Source organism: Fundulus heteroclitus, chromosome 2 (assembly GCF_011125445.2).
Source record: "Fundulus heteroclitus isolate FHET01 chromosome 2, MU-UCD_Fhet_4.1, whole genome shotgun sequence".
NCBI lineage: Eukaryota > Metazoa > Chordata > Actinopteri > Cyprinodontiformes > Fundulidae > Fundulus > Fundulus heteroclitus.
In genome coordinates this window covers 1,296,693-1,315,517 of record NC_046362.1, presented here as the reverse complement: position 1 = coordinate 1,315,517, position 18,825 = coordinate 1,296,693, and the positions used below count along the sequence as shown (strand labels likewise).

General features: G+C 39.7%; 1 protein-coding gene across 7 annotated transcripts in view; it reads right to left on the bottom strand.

Moving 5' to 3' along the window:
• Nucleotides 1-4,337: 4,337 nt before the first annotated feature.
• Nucleotides 4,338-18,825, bottom strand: part of ptprz1a (protein tyrosine phosphatase receptor type Z1a) — a 176,175-nt gene continuing 161,687 nt past the window's right edge. For 6 of the 7 annotated variants that reach the window (XM_021322753.2, XM_021322752.2, XM_021322754.2 and 3 more), the window contains 7 exons: nt 14,104-14,197; nt 13,885-13,958; nt 13,303-13,419; nt 7,494-7,652; nt 7,079-7,221; nt 6,834-6,969; nt 4,338-5,147 (listed from right to left, as the gene is read on the bottom strand). In XM_021322753.2, the coding sequence (XP_021178428.2) occupies nt 5,028-5,147; nt 6,834-6,969; nt 7,079-7,221; nt 7,494-7,652; nt 13,303-13,419; nt 13,885-13,958; nt 14,104-14,197 (843 nt within the window). In that variant the 3' untranslated portion in view covers nt 4,338-5,027. The remainder of the gene's footprint in view (nt 5,148-6,833; nt 6,970-7,078; nt 7,222-7,493; nt 7,653-13,302; nt 13,420-13,884; nt 13,959-14,103; nt 14,198-18,825) is intronic. The other variant, XM_012874937.3, reaches the window with a different exon arrangement.

Here is an 18,825-nt window from a genome sequence, read left to right as displayed (position 1 = left end):
CTTGTGTTCTGATCATTTCTTGAACAAATAATTAGTGTTGTACCGATACCAGTATCGGACGGGGCCCTGATCCAGCACTAAAATGGTGGTATCGGTATCGGCGAGTACCAACAAATAAGGCACCGATACCATTTTGATGTTTGTATGTCACTTGAATGCAGCCTTCTCTCTCCCGACCAGTATTATACATGTTTATATAAGTTTATGAAAGTTGCACTAGTTTGGCATTAGAGAGCCAAAACTCAAGGTTTAAAAGAGATTATTCAATTATTAGTGTAAATTTACTGTCTTACTGTTGCACTACTATTATACATGTTATAATTTCACGAATGTTGCACTATTTTGGGCTTTGAGAGCCAAAAGTTTTTTCAACTATTGTCACCCATTCCAGGTAGGCAATAAAAAGTTCTACTACCCTAAGTAGTATGCAGTTCTTCATATATACACATACACATCAATTTCAAACGGATAGTATCGGTCAATACTGCACAGCCAGGTATCAATATAGGGGCCAAAAAATGGCATTGGCGCAACACTACAAACAATAAAGAGGGTTAAACTGGATCATACTGTTTAAAGGCATATCAAACTGATTTAGCTGAGGTTCTGTGGAGTTTACCACAGAGGGTTGTAGGTTCTGTAAGAAAAGTAACTTGAAATTTAAGCAAGTGATGTATATGTGCAGGGATGGCCTGAAATCAGATCCCTGATTAAGATTGACAGATTTTGCTACTGACTGAAAATTTCTGGCACTAATTTCTGTGCCAAGTAAACCTGATTTGACTGGTACTTTGAGAAAAGTGATTGATTTGAATTATTGGCTGGATTTTCTTTGCAAATTAAAGCATAATGTGAAACATTTTAAAAGCATGAATTCAATTCAATAGTGCCAATTCACAAATCTGTTGTCTCAAATGACTTTCAAAAGAAAATTCAATCCAATCTCACAGATTCCAAATCAAGTACATACCTTCTAAATTTATCCTAGTTATCAATGCAGTAAAGTTCAGTTTGCCTTTCCAACTGGTTAAAATGTTTTTCTATCTGAGTCACTGTATTTGCAGCAATGTCTTTTTCTGAGCATGCATGAAGCGACATCGGAAAGGAAAACGAAATCTATGGAACGCTACACTGAGTCGTTGAGTTTGGCATCGATCCAAAAAAACTAAAATTTGCTCCAGTTCCAGAAGGGTCAAACTTAATGTGTTTTTTATTGTTGGTAACAGTTTCTTCAAGGAAGTGATTTGTTTTTGTGAAAGAGTCCGCTGTATTTAATCCTAATCAGAATGAAGGACACCGTTTAGTTATTGTTGACATCTGAAGCATTTGCCCTAAGGGCTGCAGCTCTGCCCTCATTCTGCAAGTGGGTGGGCAGGAGCACTGCATGACATCAAGAGATGGCTTGTAATTTCTTTTTTTTTTTTTTTACAGAAAACTGTTCATAGCAACTTTTCCAACACTAACAGAAAACAGTTACCCGTACAGAAGCAATGGTCTGAGATGGACATGACTGGTACACAAGTGTGCCACTAGTAAAGCCTGGGCTCACTAGTGGAGGACAGCTGACTGCCTTCCATCACACCTCATTACAAGAACATAAGAGTTGCATTAGGACTTGAGTTGGTGCATCATGGGAGTACACTTTGACGAGCTGCAGTGTGGTGCTGACTATTAGATGCTTTCAGAACTTCCTATAGAGCCGTTACTCCAGCCGTGAGGCCACCTCTCTTGTCCTCTGGTGCCAGTTCTGAACAAGAATTCTCTTTGGAAATCAAATAATCTCCGAACTCATCTCTAGATTGTCATTGTACCAAAGGTCTTATTGCCTGCCTGAATGCAGTCCATTCATCTTATTCTCATGGATGTAGTAGTTCAAGCTCTCCAAGTTCTTATTTGGCGACACCCACTATGCGTGCCGTTTCTGATGAAACGTTATCAGATACTCATTAAATAAACAATCACATTTTAGAACCTCACTGTTGTAACCTTTGGAAACACCAAATTCTGCTTTTGGAGAGTTTTTCCTCAATGGTTGTTAATACCGTCTTCCAGGTTGACTTGAACCATTTAACATGTAACTAAGTCTGATCCAGACTTCATGCATCGTTCAGGTACCACTCTTATTACTCCAGCTCAGTTTTTTTTAACTTAATTTTTTTTTTTTCATTAACCGTTGCATGTAACACTGTCCTTCAATTCATGATGCAGCTAAGCTTTCAGCTCTCCGGTACTGCGTCTGGTCGATTCTTGCCCCGACTAGGCACAGATGGTCGTGGACATTACCCCAGCTCAGTGTGTAACCCCTGCCAGCAACCTAGACAGTGTGCCTTGTGTTTTTTCTGCATTGCTAGGATTTCCTGTTGTCAGCAGTTTCCTAAGTTACTGTCAGTAGGAACTCTTAGCTTTTGGTTCAATTCATACAATCTCACATCTAGACTTTTAATACCCCTGACAGGCCACACTCCTTTATTTGATCAGGACAATTAACCTTGATTTTCTTTTTCCTGCTAAATCATAGTTTTCTGACAAACTAACATTGGACCATTTTGAGAAGTTTAATTTCAGAATTAAAAAGCATGTTTGACATGCCTGGACTATCTAATAAATGGTCGATTTAAGGCATCAACATACATTTATCAGAAACACATGAACATTGGGTACTGTGACCGTGAAGACTGACCAGAATATGTTCTTTGGAAGATAATCTGTTTGAGAACAGAACCAGTAAATGGAACCAGTGCAACATTCCGGCAGCTCCTGGACTTCCAGCTGAGCTCTCATTCAGCAAAAAAAAGAAGAAAATGGATGACTGGTGTTTTTGCTTCTGCTTAATTTGAAGGCAGCCAAGCAAACTAGGCCACTATGCAGGGGATAATTGGGGATGCAGTTATTAAAAGTCAAAAATGTAAATGAAGTTGCAGATCTGGCAGCAGGTCAAGATGATGTCTGGGCACTTGACCTATTTTCTGACCTGAAAAGACGCATTTCTTGCAGAGTCTTAGCCTGGATTAACATGTAAGAAATCAGTTGGAATAACAAGTACAGTGTATGGAAGATAATGCAGGACTGCATAAAGGAAAAACGTATAATTGACAGGTTGGACCTGACATTGTTTTCAACAGATCAGATTTAATCTAGAATATTTTATTTCTACTAAGCACACAACAAAAGTTGAAACATTCAGATGGTGCCAAGAAAATCTAAAAAAAGAAATCTAAAACTGATTTTTTTAAAAAGGTTTCGTGGACTGGTTAGATGAGTGGCTCTTGATGGAGCAGATGGATGGCTGGGCTCATGGCCGGATGACTCATAAAAACCTACAGACAGTTTTTAGAAGGCACTTTCAAGAAATGGTGGAGGACAAAGTTCTACATCTGTTAAGAAGACAATGATTTTTTTTGCAGGACAGTCAACCCATTGAATGCATTAAACTGCTCTGCTGCACCAGTAAAGGCCTTCCAGAAAAAACAATACTGACATGCCCTTTTTCCTTATGGAGTTTGTAACATGGACAACTCATGGGCTTGTTCTTACATTTTTAATTTTTTTTTAACTGGTCCTGTCTGGCAACGACGCACTAAGATTTGCTTTCTTAGTGCCAAAGCGAGCCGGACAGGTTTACTTTCACAGGTGGAGCCTTACTGCTTTCTCTGATGCAGGCTCTTTCTAAAAAGGAGCTAAAACAGTCAACCTCTCTGATTCATGGTTCATGGTTTGTAAATAGTAAAGGAGCTCCCAGTCATCCAACTAAGGTAGAAATCCAAGTGAGGGATTTCACTGACTTTCTGAGGGTCATGTTATCCACAGCCAGCGATTGCGCCTGCTGCTAGCTGAACTTCCTGTGTAGAATCTCTCACAGGAACAAACGGGGATTGAAATAGGAACATTTTTGATCAATAGACATCAGGATGTCTGTCAAATCCTTTCCTGTTAAGTCGCTCCAGATGAATCTTCACTGTGGCTTCTTTTGGAGCTTGAGGATATTTCACTGGAGGTAGGAGTTTGATTGGGTTTCCCCATAATCCTTTCAAAGTGCTTGTTACTTTCAATATTTTCCTGGCTGTGCTCTAGAGTGCTTAATATAAAGCACTTTTTCTTAAAATGCATTCACCTTTACTACTTAGTCTTAGTCTAAATTAAAGCTGGTGAAGTCTTGCTGAAATGGTTGCTGATGCAGATGTGTGGCATGTTTTGAAATTTTGCCAAACACTCGCAGAATCTCGCGTCACTGGAGCAAAATTGCTTCACATCCCGATTTTAACATTTCTGAACAATCACCTTCAGTAATTGTACCTCTCAGGCTTGCATTTGTAGGAATACATGAATGAATAAACAGGTTTTTTGTTTGTAGTTCTTTTACTTAATCAATTTAATCCCCTTACTAAAAATCCAGCTGTGTTTCACATCCAACTAAAAACCTACCATGTCAGTAACCCCATGCAGCACATTTAGTCTGTTACAAAACCGAGTATAAAAACATTAATCATCTTCAGCTAAACAGTCATAATCAAACCATTTATAGGCACTAAAAATATAAAATCTACAAGTATAAATAGAAATTTGGTCCATCAAGGTGATTACCACATTATTATTATTTACATTAGATTGTTTTATTACTCCATGTCCTTCTCATGTTTAGCACACTGTAGCTACTGTTGCTGTGGTATTCACAGAATAGATTCCAGTGGCAGAGCTGTGGAAAAGAACAGCTAACAGAACATCCAATCTGAAAAGGTGCAGCTTCCCTCTTTAGGCTCAGTGCCAATAAATACAATGTTTAGAAAGAGTTTAGTACAAATTCTCAGGCCAGTACATTAAAATATTGGACAGTTAATGTACAAAATGTAACAAAATTTCAACTACAAGAGGAAGAATACAAAAGGCACAGAATATAAAAGAGTCCAAAGTCAACAAACCTGTTAAGAATCTGTCTTAAACTAGAGAAGGATCACAAAAGCCTGTGAGCAGAGATTCTATTGGTGCTTAATGAACATAAAGAGCAACAACTTATTCTTTGAAAGACTTTTTTAAACAAGAGATTCAAGGCTGTCAGTGGTGGTTCCGTTGTCAGAGAACACAAACGTTTTCTCAACATCTTGGGTCCCAATGACACTCAGCATGGCTTTGTACAGGAATTGGTAGTGCTCCTGCAAAAACAAAAAAACACTTTAATCAGTCTCATGGAATTACTGAGCTTAACACAGATTCACTGGTACATCATGTCAGATCAACTCAAGCTAATCCTTCTCAATAACAGACTCAATCCATGTTTTGGAAAGTTTTTCATATTTTGATTTACATTTCCTTTTTTTCAGTTCAGTACAGTTTATTTGTGTACCACCAATTAACACAATGTTACATCTAGGCACTTGACATAAACACTTAATTCAATTCAAACCTACAGACAGATTGCAAGTACATACATTCCTTTTTTTTCTAAAAGGGAGAAAAGGTGAAAAGAGAAAGAGGAGAGAGAAAAGGGAGTCTGCTTTTTCACCTGCAAAGAGAGATAGAAAAAGAACAGCAAAACCAGCCGATAAAGTATTACAGGTACAAACAACCAACGCCTTGATACCATCACTGAAGAATATACAGTATTATTTAATACGAAATGTATAAAGTGAAAACTAAAGATAATAATAGAGGTTTTCTGTATAAAAGTGAATCTGTACCTGGATCCAAGCACCTGTTTGTGAGAGTACACTTGTGTATGTCAGGTTTATCCATGAGAAAAATGCTCAATAGTGGTTGTGAGGAGCCAAAGACCCGCCCCCCAGCGCACCGAGGCAGACGCCAGGGGAACCAGAACCCCACATGCCAGGTTGTGCCACCACAACCTGACCTACCCGGTCCACGCTCTGGTCCTAACCCATCCCGGTCCCAGACCAGACGACTCACTGACCCACCGGAGATGGTGCCAACATGAACCGAACATGAACCAAATGGGCTAACCAACCAGAGCCCCTGTGGTCTCTAACTGCCCTGGGGTCCACTAGCAAGTCTATTGTCTTTTCCATATTAAGGTGTAATTTAAGAGCATCACACCAGTTCACACATTCATCCAATGCTGCTCTGTTGGAATCCATGTTTAACAGGCTAGTATATCAAGTATTATGATATCATCTGAAAATTTCACCACATACTGTCATTACTGACAGATGGCGGTTCACACTTAGCCTGGTTCTGCTGGATGTTTTGTCCTGGTAAAGAGGAGCTTTCCTTTCCACTGCTTCTACCTACAGACTTTGTGTGCTCACCCCGGTGAGCACACCTCAGTTCTTTGACCTAGAACATGGTAAAGGCACTGGAGAAACTGGTAATTGAGGAGTTACGTTTGGAAAAGTGGCCTGACTTAAACCACATCAAAAATCCATTGAGTATTGTCAAGAGAAGGATGAAAGACACCAGAACCAAACATGGAGAAGTTCTGAAGTTTGCTATGAAAGCAACCTGGGCTTCCTGAGTAGTTCATCAGAACCACTACCTCCATAGTACACAGTAATCCATGCACGAGGAGCCCTGACCGAGTACAGAGTGCAGACACTGTACAGTGCAACTACATACTGTTCAATAGGCCAACATTTCTGTAAGAAAATTCTTATTGGTCTGATGTAATATTGTAATTATTTTAAGAAACTGAATTTTTGATTTTGATTCGCATTAAACCAGAATATTTGATCACATATTTCAATGACGTTCAAACGTATTAAACTGTGTCTGTAAATTAGTTTACTTACATTTATCCTTTCATCCATAACTCCAAATGTTGGCCAAGGTGAGCAACAAACTGCACTTTAAACAACTCGTGGTGAGACTGAATCTGTGACACTTACAACATCACTGAAGACTCCTGGTCTCAAAAGGTTTGTCAATCTGGCTGCTTGGAATACGTCAGCTGAGCTTTCAGCATCCAGCTGCTGCTTCAGGGAGGACAGAGCACAGAACATTCCTGCTGTGACTCCGCCCACACTGAAAAGATCAAAAAAAACGTTGGGATTTTTTAGTAAAACATTTCAGAAACAGTAGGACCCAAAGCATTTTTCAAATTAGTACGCTAATGGGTGAGCCTGGGTCTTACTCATCATGGACCACAGTTGGGGAGTCCTTGTCCAGCCTCTCTTCATTCACCAAGCAGATGAGCTCGAAGATGTTACTAATGGGACTGTCAGGGTTTGGCCAGCAAGGGGCGAGGAAATGTTTTACCTCCAGTACAAAGTCATCCTGTCCAAATGAGAAGAGGCGACAGGGATGACAATGAGATGCGTCAGGTTGACTTTCACATAAAGTCACTGTGGGTTTCAAGAGCAGCTACAGTGCACATATACTCTTACTTTGTGTTATTTTCCTGCAGAACAACATCACTACATATTATTTACGTGTTCATGGGAAATTATGAAGTCCCGGATGCTTTAGTTGCTTAAATAACACCTGTTTACAACTGGGACTATCAAGAACTTTTAAAAACATTATTGTGTAAATGAAGCTAGGCTAACCTTTGCAGCAGTCAGTGTGTATTCCCGGACCACCAGCATGTCTTCATTGGACAGACAGATGTTGGCCTCGCTCCTCTGGGTGACAGTGAACATCTTGAAGCTGATGGATTGCTCATTGCCAGGCCAGAAGGCACAAAGCTCTGCCTCCTCCATTGTCTGCTGACATAGAGAGACAAGGAAAGGCTAAATGACAGCTGAGCTCAGCTTTAAGAAGTTCATAAGAGCAGAGCGGAAAGGCAGAGCTATCCTTAATATGGGAATAATTTTTTAAATTTCATTGTATGAAAATGAGTGTACAATATCAGGTGACAAAAGGTAACAAGTCATTTCATGTAAACTTTATTAGGAACTGCTGATCAGTTAGTTAACATAACTAGTGAGGCAACCAATCACATGGCAGCAGATCAATACTTTTAGGCAACTAGACGAGGTGAAGAGCACTTGCTTAATTAATTTCAAAGTCAGCATCAGAACAAGGAAACAATAGGATTTACACGCATGCAAAAGTATCTATTTATTCTGTTTTGTTGCCACACAATTAAAATGGATTGTTTGAGACTTTGCATCATTTCATTTACAGAACATGTTGACAATTTTGAAGATGGATTATTTATTTACTGTGAAGCAAACAGGAAATTGGAAGAAAATGCCAGTGTCCATAACTGTTTGCCCCTCTAAAGTCAGTACTATGTAGAGCCACCTTTTGCGGCATTTCCAGCTGCAAATGGGTTGAATCAGGCTCTATGAGCTAACCACACCAGGTCTGTGGTGTTTTGCCCATTTCCCAATGCTTAACTGTTCTAACACCTTCATGTTGGATGGATGGTTTTTTATGAGGAAGTTTGTGCTTCAGCCATATGGAGGACCAAGTCTTCCATATCTAAAAATAAATACAGAAATAAATAAATGCTCAATAAATAAATAAGCATACAATTAATTGCCACCAAATTAATAAATGTAGGTAGAAATTAAATTATACAGTGAGACATAAATGTATATATCTCTTTTAAGTAGCTTCTTTATTTATTCGCCTTTGTAATAATTACCTTATTTATTTATTGTCCATTATAATCTTTAACTTTATTTATTAATTACTTATTTTTTTTAAGTATTTATTTATGTGTATGTTATAATATTTTTGTCTGTTTTATTCTTCCTTTGTATTTTTTTACCCTTTATATTTCTGTGATGCTATTTATTTCTGCCTGTCGTTTTTACATTTCTGCCTGTCTTTTTTACATTCTGTATGCATTTCTGCCTCATTATGCAAATGAGGAGGGGCTGTGTCTTAAGGGCTCAACTTCTTCCCATTGGTTGGTTAGCATTTTACTGCGTCGGTCAAATCTACATGGCTTTTCCCCGACATGAAGCATTGTTTAGTAATGTCCAGACCTCTCAACTTTTATCAAAACTTAAGAGTGAGATTATGCTAATTTGGGGGGCGGGGCGGGGCTTGTTTGGGGGCGGGGCTAACCGGACCCTGGAAGAGCCGGTGGAGTCAACTCCATCTCATTTTTATCCCACCAGACAATGAAGTAGACATGTATTACGTTTGTTAAAAAGAGAAAGAGACGTATTAATACTTTATTGTTCAGTTAATGGATTAAAACATAAAAAAATACACAATTGTTCAAATAATACTGAATAAAATTAAGTAGTTTTAAGTTATTGACCGAATTATTACACTGTTACACATTCATCTACGGGTTCTTTATCATTGTAAATCTATAACCTGATTGGTGAATCAGGCTGAGTTTCATCAAGTCTTTATGGTCAACAATTTCCCCTCAGCAGCAACACTGAAGCACACAGAGGTTCCCGCTGCGTCTTTACGCACGATCCACCTGCTGATGTCTCCCTCTTTTCAGCTCAATGCACTTCTAGACTGTTATAGTTTATAACATTCTCATCACCTTTCACAGCAACAGGTTTCTCATCTCAGTCGCCGCGCTGATCAGACAAATCTCTATTGCTGTCGTCAGTGCGCTCTGGGCGGTGAGGTGGGCGGATTTTACCCCCGTTGTTGCGCTGCGTGCCACGGATAAACAGCGGGGAAAATGCATAACTAAAGGCTGTAAAGGGCTCCTATAAAGGGAACAGGGGTACTGACAGATCTGAGAAGAAGCCCCTGATGTTACAAGTTCTTTAAAATGACCCTTAAAAGTGCGCATCTGAATTAAAGCGCAAGGCAGCAGCCCACTGAAGCGCCACTGATTCTATGTTGTTAAAAACAAAAGAGCATGAAACACAGCTACAGCTCTCCTATTGACTTTAACTGGCAGACGTTGCTACCGATGTGAGGGAATTAAACGTAGTGATTCACGTTTTGAATGGTGAACGGTGATAAAAGCACCTGCTCCGAGGGAAAGGAGGGGGGAGAGGAGCAAGCGCGGAGGCGGAGGCACAGAAATACGGTGCATGTAGTTAAAAAATGCAGAATTAATAAAAACGAAACTTATAAACAGACTAAGTGGGTTTTAAACTGCATCTGGTTAGCAGAACTGTTTTATGATCCAGTGTGCAGCCATGACTGGTTCTGAATGAACCGGTCATCTGGCAGCAGCTCCCCCCGCCCCCTCCCCTCCTGTGTACGCGGTACAGGACCATACCGGCTTACTTTCACCACTGTTAAGACTAAAATTATTCATAACTCTGATCACTCTTCCTGCTGCTCTGTTAACATGAACTGCAGCAGGAATTACTGATGGCCACAAGCTGTGAAAGAAGCCGAAACAGCTCAGCAGAAGGCAGAGTTTTGTCGTCCGCAGCCCAGACGGGCTTTGTGATTTTTATGCGGGAGAAATGCCATGTTTGCGTGTGAAATGCCATGTGTTGCGTGTGAGCGTGTGAAGTTAGTGAAATGCGTGTGTCACACGGTCAATGCGTGAGAGTTGAGAGCATTGGTAATGTCAAACTCAGCAGGCAGACGTTCAGTGGCCGACCTCTTAAGGGAAGCTGCTAATATACTGGAAGAATTAGAACGCTGTACGCAGGGTCCGAAATTAACACTCGCCAGACAGCAAATGCGAGTAAATTTCCCGTTTGGCGAGTGGATTTCAGAGGGCTAGCTGCCACATGGCGAACAAATCTTTGTGACCGCGGTGAAGTTGGTTTGAAGTTGGATATTGGACATTCAAGCTCCACGGAGTCAACGGGATCTAGCTCACGATTGATCCGGTTGAGGGACTCCAATTTCGGCCAGCGTCTCTCAGCTGCTCCCTCCTCCCACATGCGGTGGTGCAGTTAGGGACCGTCAAAAAACTTTTGAACCAAGCACTCTTGATAAACAAAAATCAATAAATTCCGTATCTTGTGACCACCTATGACAAAACTAATATAAACTCATGCCACTAAATAACATCTGTAAGGCACACTTGTTTTTATTCCATTTTAAGCTATTTTCAATTTTTAAGATTTTTTCAAAGACAAAAGTTGGCTAAAGTAGTAGAACAATTTCACAAAGAATTTGAGTGAGTGGAACACTCACTCAAACATGACCTGACCTGAACATGACCTGGAAGCTATTGAAGAAATATCAGTTATTTTTATAATAAAATATCTTTAAAAATAAACAAAGGCTTAAAATGGAATAAAAACGAGTGTGCCTCATCAGGCTAATGTAGTAGAAAAATTTCACAAAGAATTTGAGTGAGTGGGTCACATGACCTGGAAGCTATTGAAGAAAAGTCCCAATTTTTGTCTTTAAAAATATTTAAAAAATTGGAAATAACTTAAAAATGAATAAAAAAAGTGTGCCTTACAGATTTTATCTATTGGCATCAGTTTATATTAGTTTTATCTTAGCTGGTTACAAGATAAGGAATTTATTTATTTTACATACAGCCATGGCTATATGAGAAATATGCAGTAGGCATGATTGAACCGGCTAACACCTCAGAGTAGCTAAAGCATGTGCAAATGAACATTAGCATCTGAGAGACTCATGAGCAGATCAGATCCCATGTAACCATTAACAGTGGCGGCTGGCCAGTAGGGGGCGCTCGGGCGCCGTCCCCTTTAAATCGTTTAGATAATAAATGATTTCTGAACTGCAAAGTACTTAGAAATGTATTTATTCATACTGTGTGTCCAATAGACATGTTAGAATTTATTAAAATAGTAAATACATAATTCTATGTAAATGCTCACATTGTGCACACTTCCTTTCCTATGTGCAGGGCGCCGGTCTAATGAGAGTGAATGTAGGCGCATCAACTTGGGCAAGCACGTGATCTGAGGCTGACTTTTAATTGGTTATTTAGGGTTTTCCACAGGGCGCATTGCTCTGCGTCCCGGACACACCCATTCTGTTGTGTCATTACTGGTAGAGTGTCAGTACTGGCTAATTTTTTTAAAAACATTGTGTGATTGGACAATCCCCGATTCGACTCATTAGCGCAGCTGCAGTTCGTTAGGTTGATTCACGTTAACGTTTGCAAAGTGGAGTCGTTTCAAAATGAGAGAAAATTCTGTTTTGTCTTTACAAAACATGCTTTTACAAAGCGTTCACTTGAAGAAAAAAAACAGGATAAAGGAGCTTGGACCGGATCGTCTTAATTTACAAATTCAGCAGCAGGCAAGTGATCTCTCCACTCCATGGTTGGACAAAGCAGTGTAGGTAGTAGTCAGCCAGTGAAGAGGCGTCGGGCGTCAGTGTAGAAGACCATGAAAGGATTGCTGCAGAGGTGAGTTGTTGTGGAAAATCACTGTTACACTGGTTTATAGTAATGTTATTTAATATATTTGGAAGATGTGCGTTGTAGTTAGAAATACCTTTAGTTGTGTCTATGCTGTGTAGGTATGTTGATATAATGTTTGTCAGCAAGATATTCTATTATTTAAGTTGTACTGAAGTTTATGGGTAATGGGGAATAAAACATTTGGTTACTGAATTTTGTATAATCTTGTCCCACAAAAATGCTGTAACACATTTCATAACACAGCCTTAAAAAATGGCAGCAAATGTTATTAAAATCAGGAAAACAATCTAGAAGTCTTTTCAGAAACTGTCACGCTCTTGAAGATCATCATCACCACACCCATGACCACAGCAGAAAGCTGAAAGGTGCTTTTCAACTCTGAAAAGAATCAAGACTTTTCTGAGAAACTCAATGACTCAGGACAGGCTGAATGCATTGGCCATGTTGTCAATGGAGAAAAGACTAGTCACAGAGATGACTGACTTTAACAAGAATATAATTGAGAAATTTGCTGGGCAGAAGGAAAGGAGGGCAAAATTAATGTTCAAATAGTGCTATTTTTTAAGATTTGTTTTGTTTGTTTTTCATTTGTTTGTTTGTGTGCGCCCCCCTCAGTTTTTTTTAGCACCAGCCGCCACTGACCATTAGCATGTTTGTAAGGTATGGTAAACGATTTTTCTGGAAACATAGGTATGAAACACCCAAGTCAATTTTTGAATAGCTGTGCATGCACAAGACCATCCTACTGGCTCTTCTGCTCCTCAGGGGGACCACATGAAAGAATCTCCAAATACACTCTGGTGTCATTTATTTACTCTGAGGGCACCGGAGCAACAATTGGATACATAAACACCACAAGTGCGCAACCAGCAAGAGAAACTAGCAAGGAATGAGCACACATTGGCGTTAGGTGATCACGTCACAGTGATTGGCATGTGGGACAACCAATGAATAAGAAGATGCACTGGAACTCAAAGCCGAAAAAGATTGTGCACTATACCTTTAATGGCTGAGAGAGATGAGAGAGCCTGTGTTAAAGGGGTTTGAGACTAAACTGCACTTGTTCTTCTTATGAAATAAAATATTCTAAATAAAACACATTTGCTTACCCCAGGCAATGAGACGATGACCTGGGTATTGTGATCCCATATCATTCTCCAAAAGTCCTTTATGGTGCCAGGCAAAGGATTCTGGGTAATAATGAACTCTCTATTTAGTCTGTAGCCCTGCAAAACAAAACCATATCTTAATGCAGGGGATTTAAACTGCTGATAGCTCAGGTAAATACTTAGATATAATTTGATCTCTCAATGACATCACAGAACAAATAAACCTATGAACAATAATGGGTTCATACTTCTTGGGGGATAAAAACAATCAAATTAATGGTTTCATCTTCATATTCTGTCAATGGAAGGTAAACTTTTTTCAGTGTGATTACTCAGGAACAGGTTTAACATCAGCGTATGGATAAAGCATTACTTCTTCTTTAAGTGGAATTCACCTTGGTCCCTTGAAGCATTTCTGTTAATCTAACAGCAATCAGTTCAGGCCATTATGTGTTGACAGTAATGCAGAAAAACTGAAGGTTGGCTTTTGTATAAAAGAAACGATGTTTAACAGGCCCCATTGGCTATGTGTTAATGAAAAGAGATTAAATTGCTCATAAAGCCCATCTTTGCCGGTCTTACAGTGATGTATGAGGCATTGATGTAGTCTGACATTTCTCCAGCTGTCGTAGACAGACGCACTCGTGACCTCTCAGCTGCAATAACAGAGGACAGATGAGGTTAATTTCACTGGTGGATCAAGTCCAGAAAACAGGAACTGAAGTGGAAGCATTTAAACTTCTGATTCAGACAGATGTCGTCTTTCAGCATCTCGTAGACGTATGATTATTCAAGTCTCACCAGGTATCACAGAGCAGTCTCTGTTCTTCTCGAAGTTGTTGTCCTGCAAAGCTGCAGAGAAATTCCCCGTTTTTCCTTCAGTGTGACACACCAGCTGTGTAAAACCAAAAACACTCACTCTTTAGTTTCTTTTAAACAACAGCTTTGCATACAGAAATATTCAGAGCTCCAGAGTGAATCCAATTTGGTTGCACATGTGACCTATTTCTTAATGGTTCAATCAACAAAAATGTAAGGTCACAAAACTGTCCAAAGAAAAACAAAATCATAGAAATTCCTATATGAAACAGATGTATACATTTTACTTTCATGATCTTATTTGTTACTTCCACAACACCAATTCATTTCTGTCTGCATGGACATGCTTCACTGCGGATTTCTGCTGATAGATCCACTGGTGGTGGCAGCTGGAAGACGCGGATGTGTTCTTAAGGGAAGTTGGCTGCGCCAATGTCTCATCACAATACTGCCAATGTTGTGAAACTGAAGAATGTTTTCTTAGACCACACTTGACAAACACATTTCTGTTGTGTCACAGGCAATAGTGATGTTTCAATGGATCGATGTTTACAGCAAAGCAGTCTGTGAAAAGTATCTTGTTCCAGGAGCAGCTCTCTTGACCAGACCAGATCACCGTCTGACACGGTATATCACGCTCGCATGGCATACCAGAATCCACGATGGTGGCGCAACAGTTAGGGAGTTTGTAACCGGTAGGATGCTGGTTTGATCCCCCGGCTCTGACTTCACTCGCATTGCGGCGCCCGGCAGCAGGCTTGCTTCTGTCAGTCTGCTTGAGTGTTTGTGAATGAGTGAATGACTGACTGTAGTATAAAGCGCTTTAGGGTCATAGGACTTGATAAAGCACTATACAAGTACTTCAATCTGGACAGACTCACAGACAAAAAGAGGCCATTAGAGATCTACTGACAAAAGTTCTTTGCCGCTTGGACCCCGGCAGAAGATGTGAAGCTTTGAACCTCTATGACGTTGGATGTTCATATTAGGATTAGTGAAGTCTTCCCCTGGGGTCCAGACATTGGTGGTGGATACCGTAGGGGTAAAACTTGTGAGCATGAAGCAGGAGGAGGGTCGAGGGTCAAAGCTGTGTGGAGAGCCTTATAAGCAAAGTCTTGTGGGGTGAAAGGATGAGGACTTGACACAAACTGGCTGGCATGCGGCCACATGACAAGGATGGAAACTGGCATGCTGAGGGTGAGTCTTCCAGCTTGAACTTTTGTCTAAACTTCATAAGACATTTACCATAACTGATTCAAACTGGGAAGAGCAGCAATGTTAAAGTCTCTGTTTTGTAATGTTATTATAACATTCTAATCCACTATATTTTTGCTCACTGAGCATACGCTGTTAAGAAAGAAAGAAGAAGAAATATAATAACTATCAATCCCCAACTATTCCTCCAGGGGTTTATTTATAAATTAATGCATGAATGAATTGTGTTGGTTGAATGTAAAGCAAAAGCATGTGACCACAAAACCAAATGTAAATCCTTATTACTTTTTCTTGAGTAAAATTCACAACACACGCTATCTCAAGGCACTTTACAAAGTCAAATTAAATCAAATCATCCAGACAGATTGGTTAAAAAGTTTCCTATCTAAGGAGTCTTGACAAGCAGCATTCGGTCCTCCTGAAAGAGCGTAGAGCCACAGCGGACTCTGTATTTACAATGTGAACATAATATGTGTTTTTTGTGTATTGAAGAACATGTCAAATTAAATCCAGATCACAAAGTTGCTGATCAACGGTCATCATGTAAACTAAGGAAGAAATAATTGTGGGACAATAAATGATTATCTATTCTACAAGAGTATTGTCTGTGTCCTTTATATCCTTTATATCCATCTGCACCTTCATTTGCAGTTAGCTGCATCAGAAAGATGTTTGGTTGGGCTATTATCCAAAGCAGTACCAGCATTTCAATACCATAATTGATTTGATAAGTGTAGGGGCAGCACCACAAGATCTGCAATGATTGAGACATAAAGAGCTTTGACAGCAGGCCAGAGCCTCCTCTAATACAATCCAAACTCTTGATCTATTTAGATTGTATAGCATATCTTACATACATGGAATATGTTATTTTATAAGATAAGTGAACAGTCTGAGCTCAAACCCAGATTAACTTGTCGGTGATTGTACCATAGAGGGTCCACAACGCAGATGTTTGTGCAGGTTAGGTGGCTGAGTTGTTGCCTGATGGAGGCCTTGCTAACAAAAAAATGTGGTTTATACAATGTTTCCAATTTAACATGTAGCAATAATGTTTTTTACTTTATATGCCATATATGACTTGCATAACTTTAATCTGACGTTTGCCAAAATACACATCAAAAGGAAGCTGTGATCAATTGTGGCTAATGGTACAGAGTCCAGCCTAATTTACTTGTGACCCACCTGCACAGCATATGCTATTTTGGACTGTAAAGCTATGTTTATACTCGACCCAGTGAACAGGGCGCGAGGGTGTGTGGTCCAAAAGTGACCCCACGCACTGTCACGGTGCGAGGTCGTGTCCCTCTGAGTTTTTGTAACTTGGCCCAGACCCAGCGTGCAAGTTTCCAAATTGCCGAATTCAAAGGAGGCCTTGCCGAGAACGTTTGCCTGTACTGACATCAAATGGACCAGAGGTACAAGTGCCACAACGTTGTTAAATGTTATATTGTTACTGTTTATTCTGTAACTGAAAACAGCATACACATATTATTGGCATGCTTTCTGGGGTGACTTTATTGTTTCTTCTCTTGTTTACTGCATTTCCACTGTTTATGTTTAGTACTGTCCCCCTGTGTTTTTGGTGAATACTACCACGTCCATGTCAAGTATAAATGTATACAGAGCGGCTTGCACGGTGTCCGCACAGCCCAACCGACAACCCGACGTGAGTATAACAGACTGCAACGTGTGCAATGTTATTTCAAATCAATACATTAGGATTCCTTTATTTTTAACAGTGGGAACTGCTGCAGCCTTTTCTTCAGAACATGACCAAATAACTTCATAATGCAGACATTCTCCCTCTTGTAACAGTGATCATGTTGAAATACAGTCAGGTCCTGAGGCATATCAAACATGCCTTGAAACAGGACAAGTTCAGCGTCTCCCTTTTCTCTAAAACCGGCACTTTATTCGTTGAACAATGTGTTAACTTTGGCCACGAAACACAAGTTCAGCCTTTTTCTTCACCATGTTCTTTGTTCTTGAAATCAGTTTTAAACTTCCCAGAGATTTCAGATTTATTCTTCAGTGCATCCTAACACTCTTTTTTTATTTTTACATTACCAATGCTTGAAAAGATGTTTTGTGAGTGTTCCACCCTCAAGACATTTCATTACAGGATGAGACGAAACAAGTCGTTCCTCTTGAATCTTTCATTTGACTTGGGCCTTTTATATATTTAAGGTGGCTTTTAGTGTTTACTTGGTGCATATGTATCTTTGTTGACAGTGTTGGCATTTAGTGACTTTTCACATTCCTCTAGTGACCTGTTTTCAAAGAAGCGACTTGCAACAAATCTATTGACTTTTTCTGTTATTAGCAACTTAGCGACTTTATGTAAAAGCACCAATGAAACATTTAATCCCAAAAAACTGCATTTTCACAAAAGATGTAAACATATGGAAATGCGAGTAAACATGGATTCAAAAGCCTTTTGTATGTATATTCCAATATAGGAACAATGTTCATAACTTACACCTCCTTTGACATGTCCCCATTTACAATTAAGGCCAAATGTATTCACGGGCAAATTTAGGTTTATGCTAAGAAAGCACCAATTTTAAAAACACTACTTATGCTTTTATTTACATTTTATTTAAAATGGCATATCCTCAATAATCAATGGGAAAATCTTTACTGGCATGAAATCAATCAAACCCTTCTTACGATTGCTAAGCAGTGTTTCTCTGCTATTTTGTTGATTTTTCTTTTATAATAAGCTCTTTGTGTGTCATGATTTGGGTTTTGTTTTTGGACCTTTTATTCATTTTCCACTCTGCTCAATCACCTCCCAGCCACCGTTCAACACCATTATCAGATCCACCTGCTGGCATTAATTACCCTCAAGTCATTCCACCTGATCCTCTGCCTACAGATACCTGCCTCACTCATCCACTCCTTGCCAGAAAGTCTCATCTTGTCCTGCTGCCTGCATGTGTTTGTTCCACAGTGTCTTCTGTCGCCCTCTTTAGTTTGTGTAACTAGTTCTTGTGTGTACTGCCTGGAAAAGGTTTCTCCTGGATTCTTCATGCTTCGCTCTACATCACTGGGAGCTAATCTGCAACTTCTGCTCAAGTCTGCTACACCCGGTCAAGTCTGTTTCTGTCTTAGACTTAGACAGCTTTATTTGTCATTTTGTATGCACAGAGTGCGTACAGAACGAAATTTCGTTTGCATACAGCTTGAAAATCACAATGAATTGCAGTAGATTACAGGGTAAAGTAAATTACAGGATAAAGTGCAGCAGTGATTTAACAGTACAACAATTGAAATGTAAACAATGCAGGAGAAAGAGACAGTGTGCGATCACAGTGTCTGCAATGCATCGTCTGCATCTGGTCATCTTCCTGTCTCGTCTTTCATCATGGTTAGTCAGTTCCTTCCATCATCACCTGGTTAACCTTTCTCTGCATGTCATCCACCATCTTGTGTCGTTGTTGTCATCACCTGCCTGTCATTTACTCCATTCACCACAATAAACCT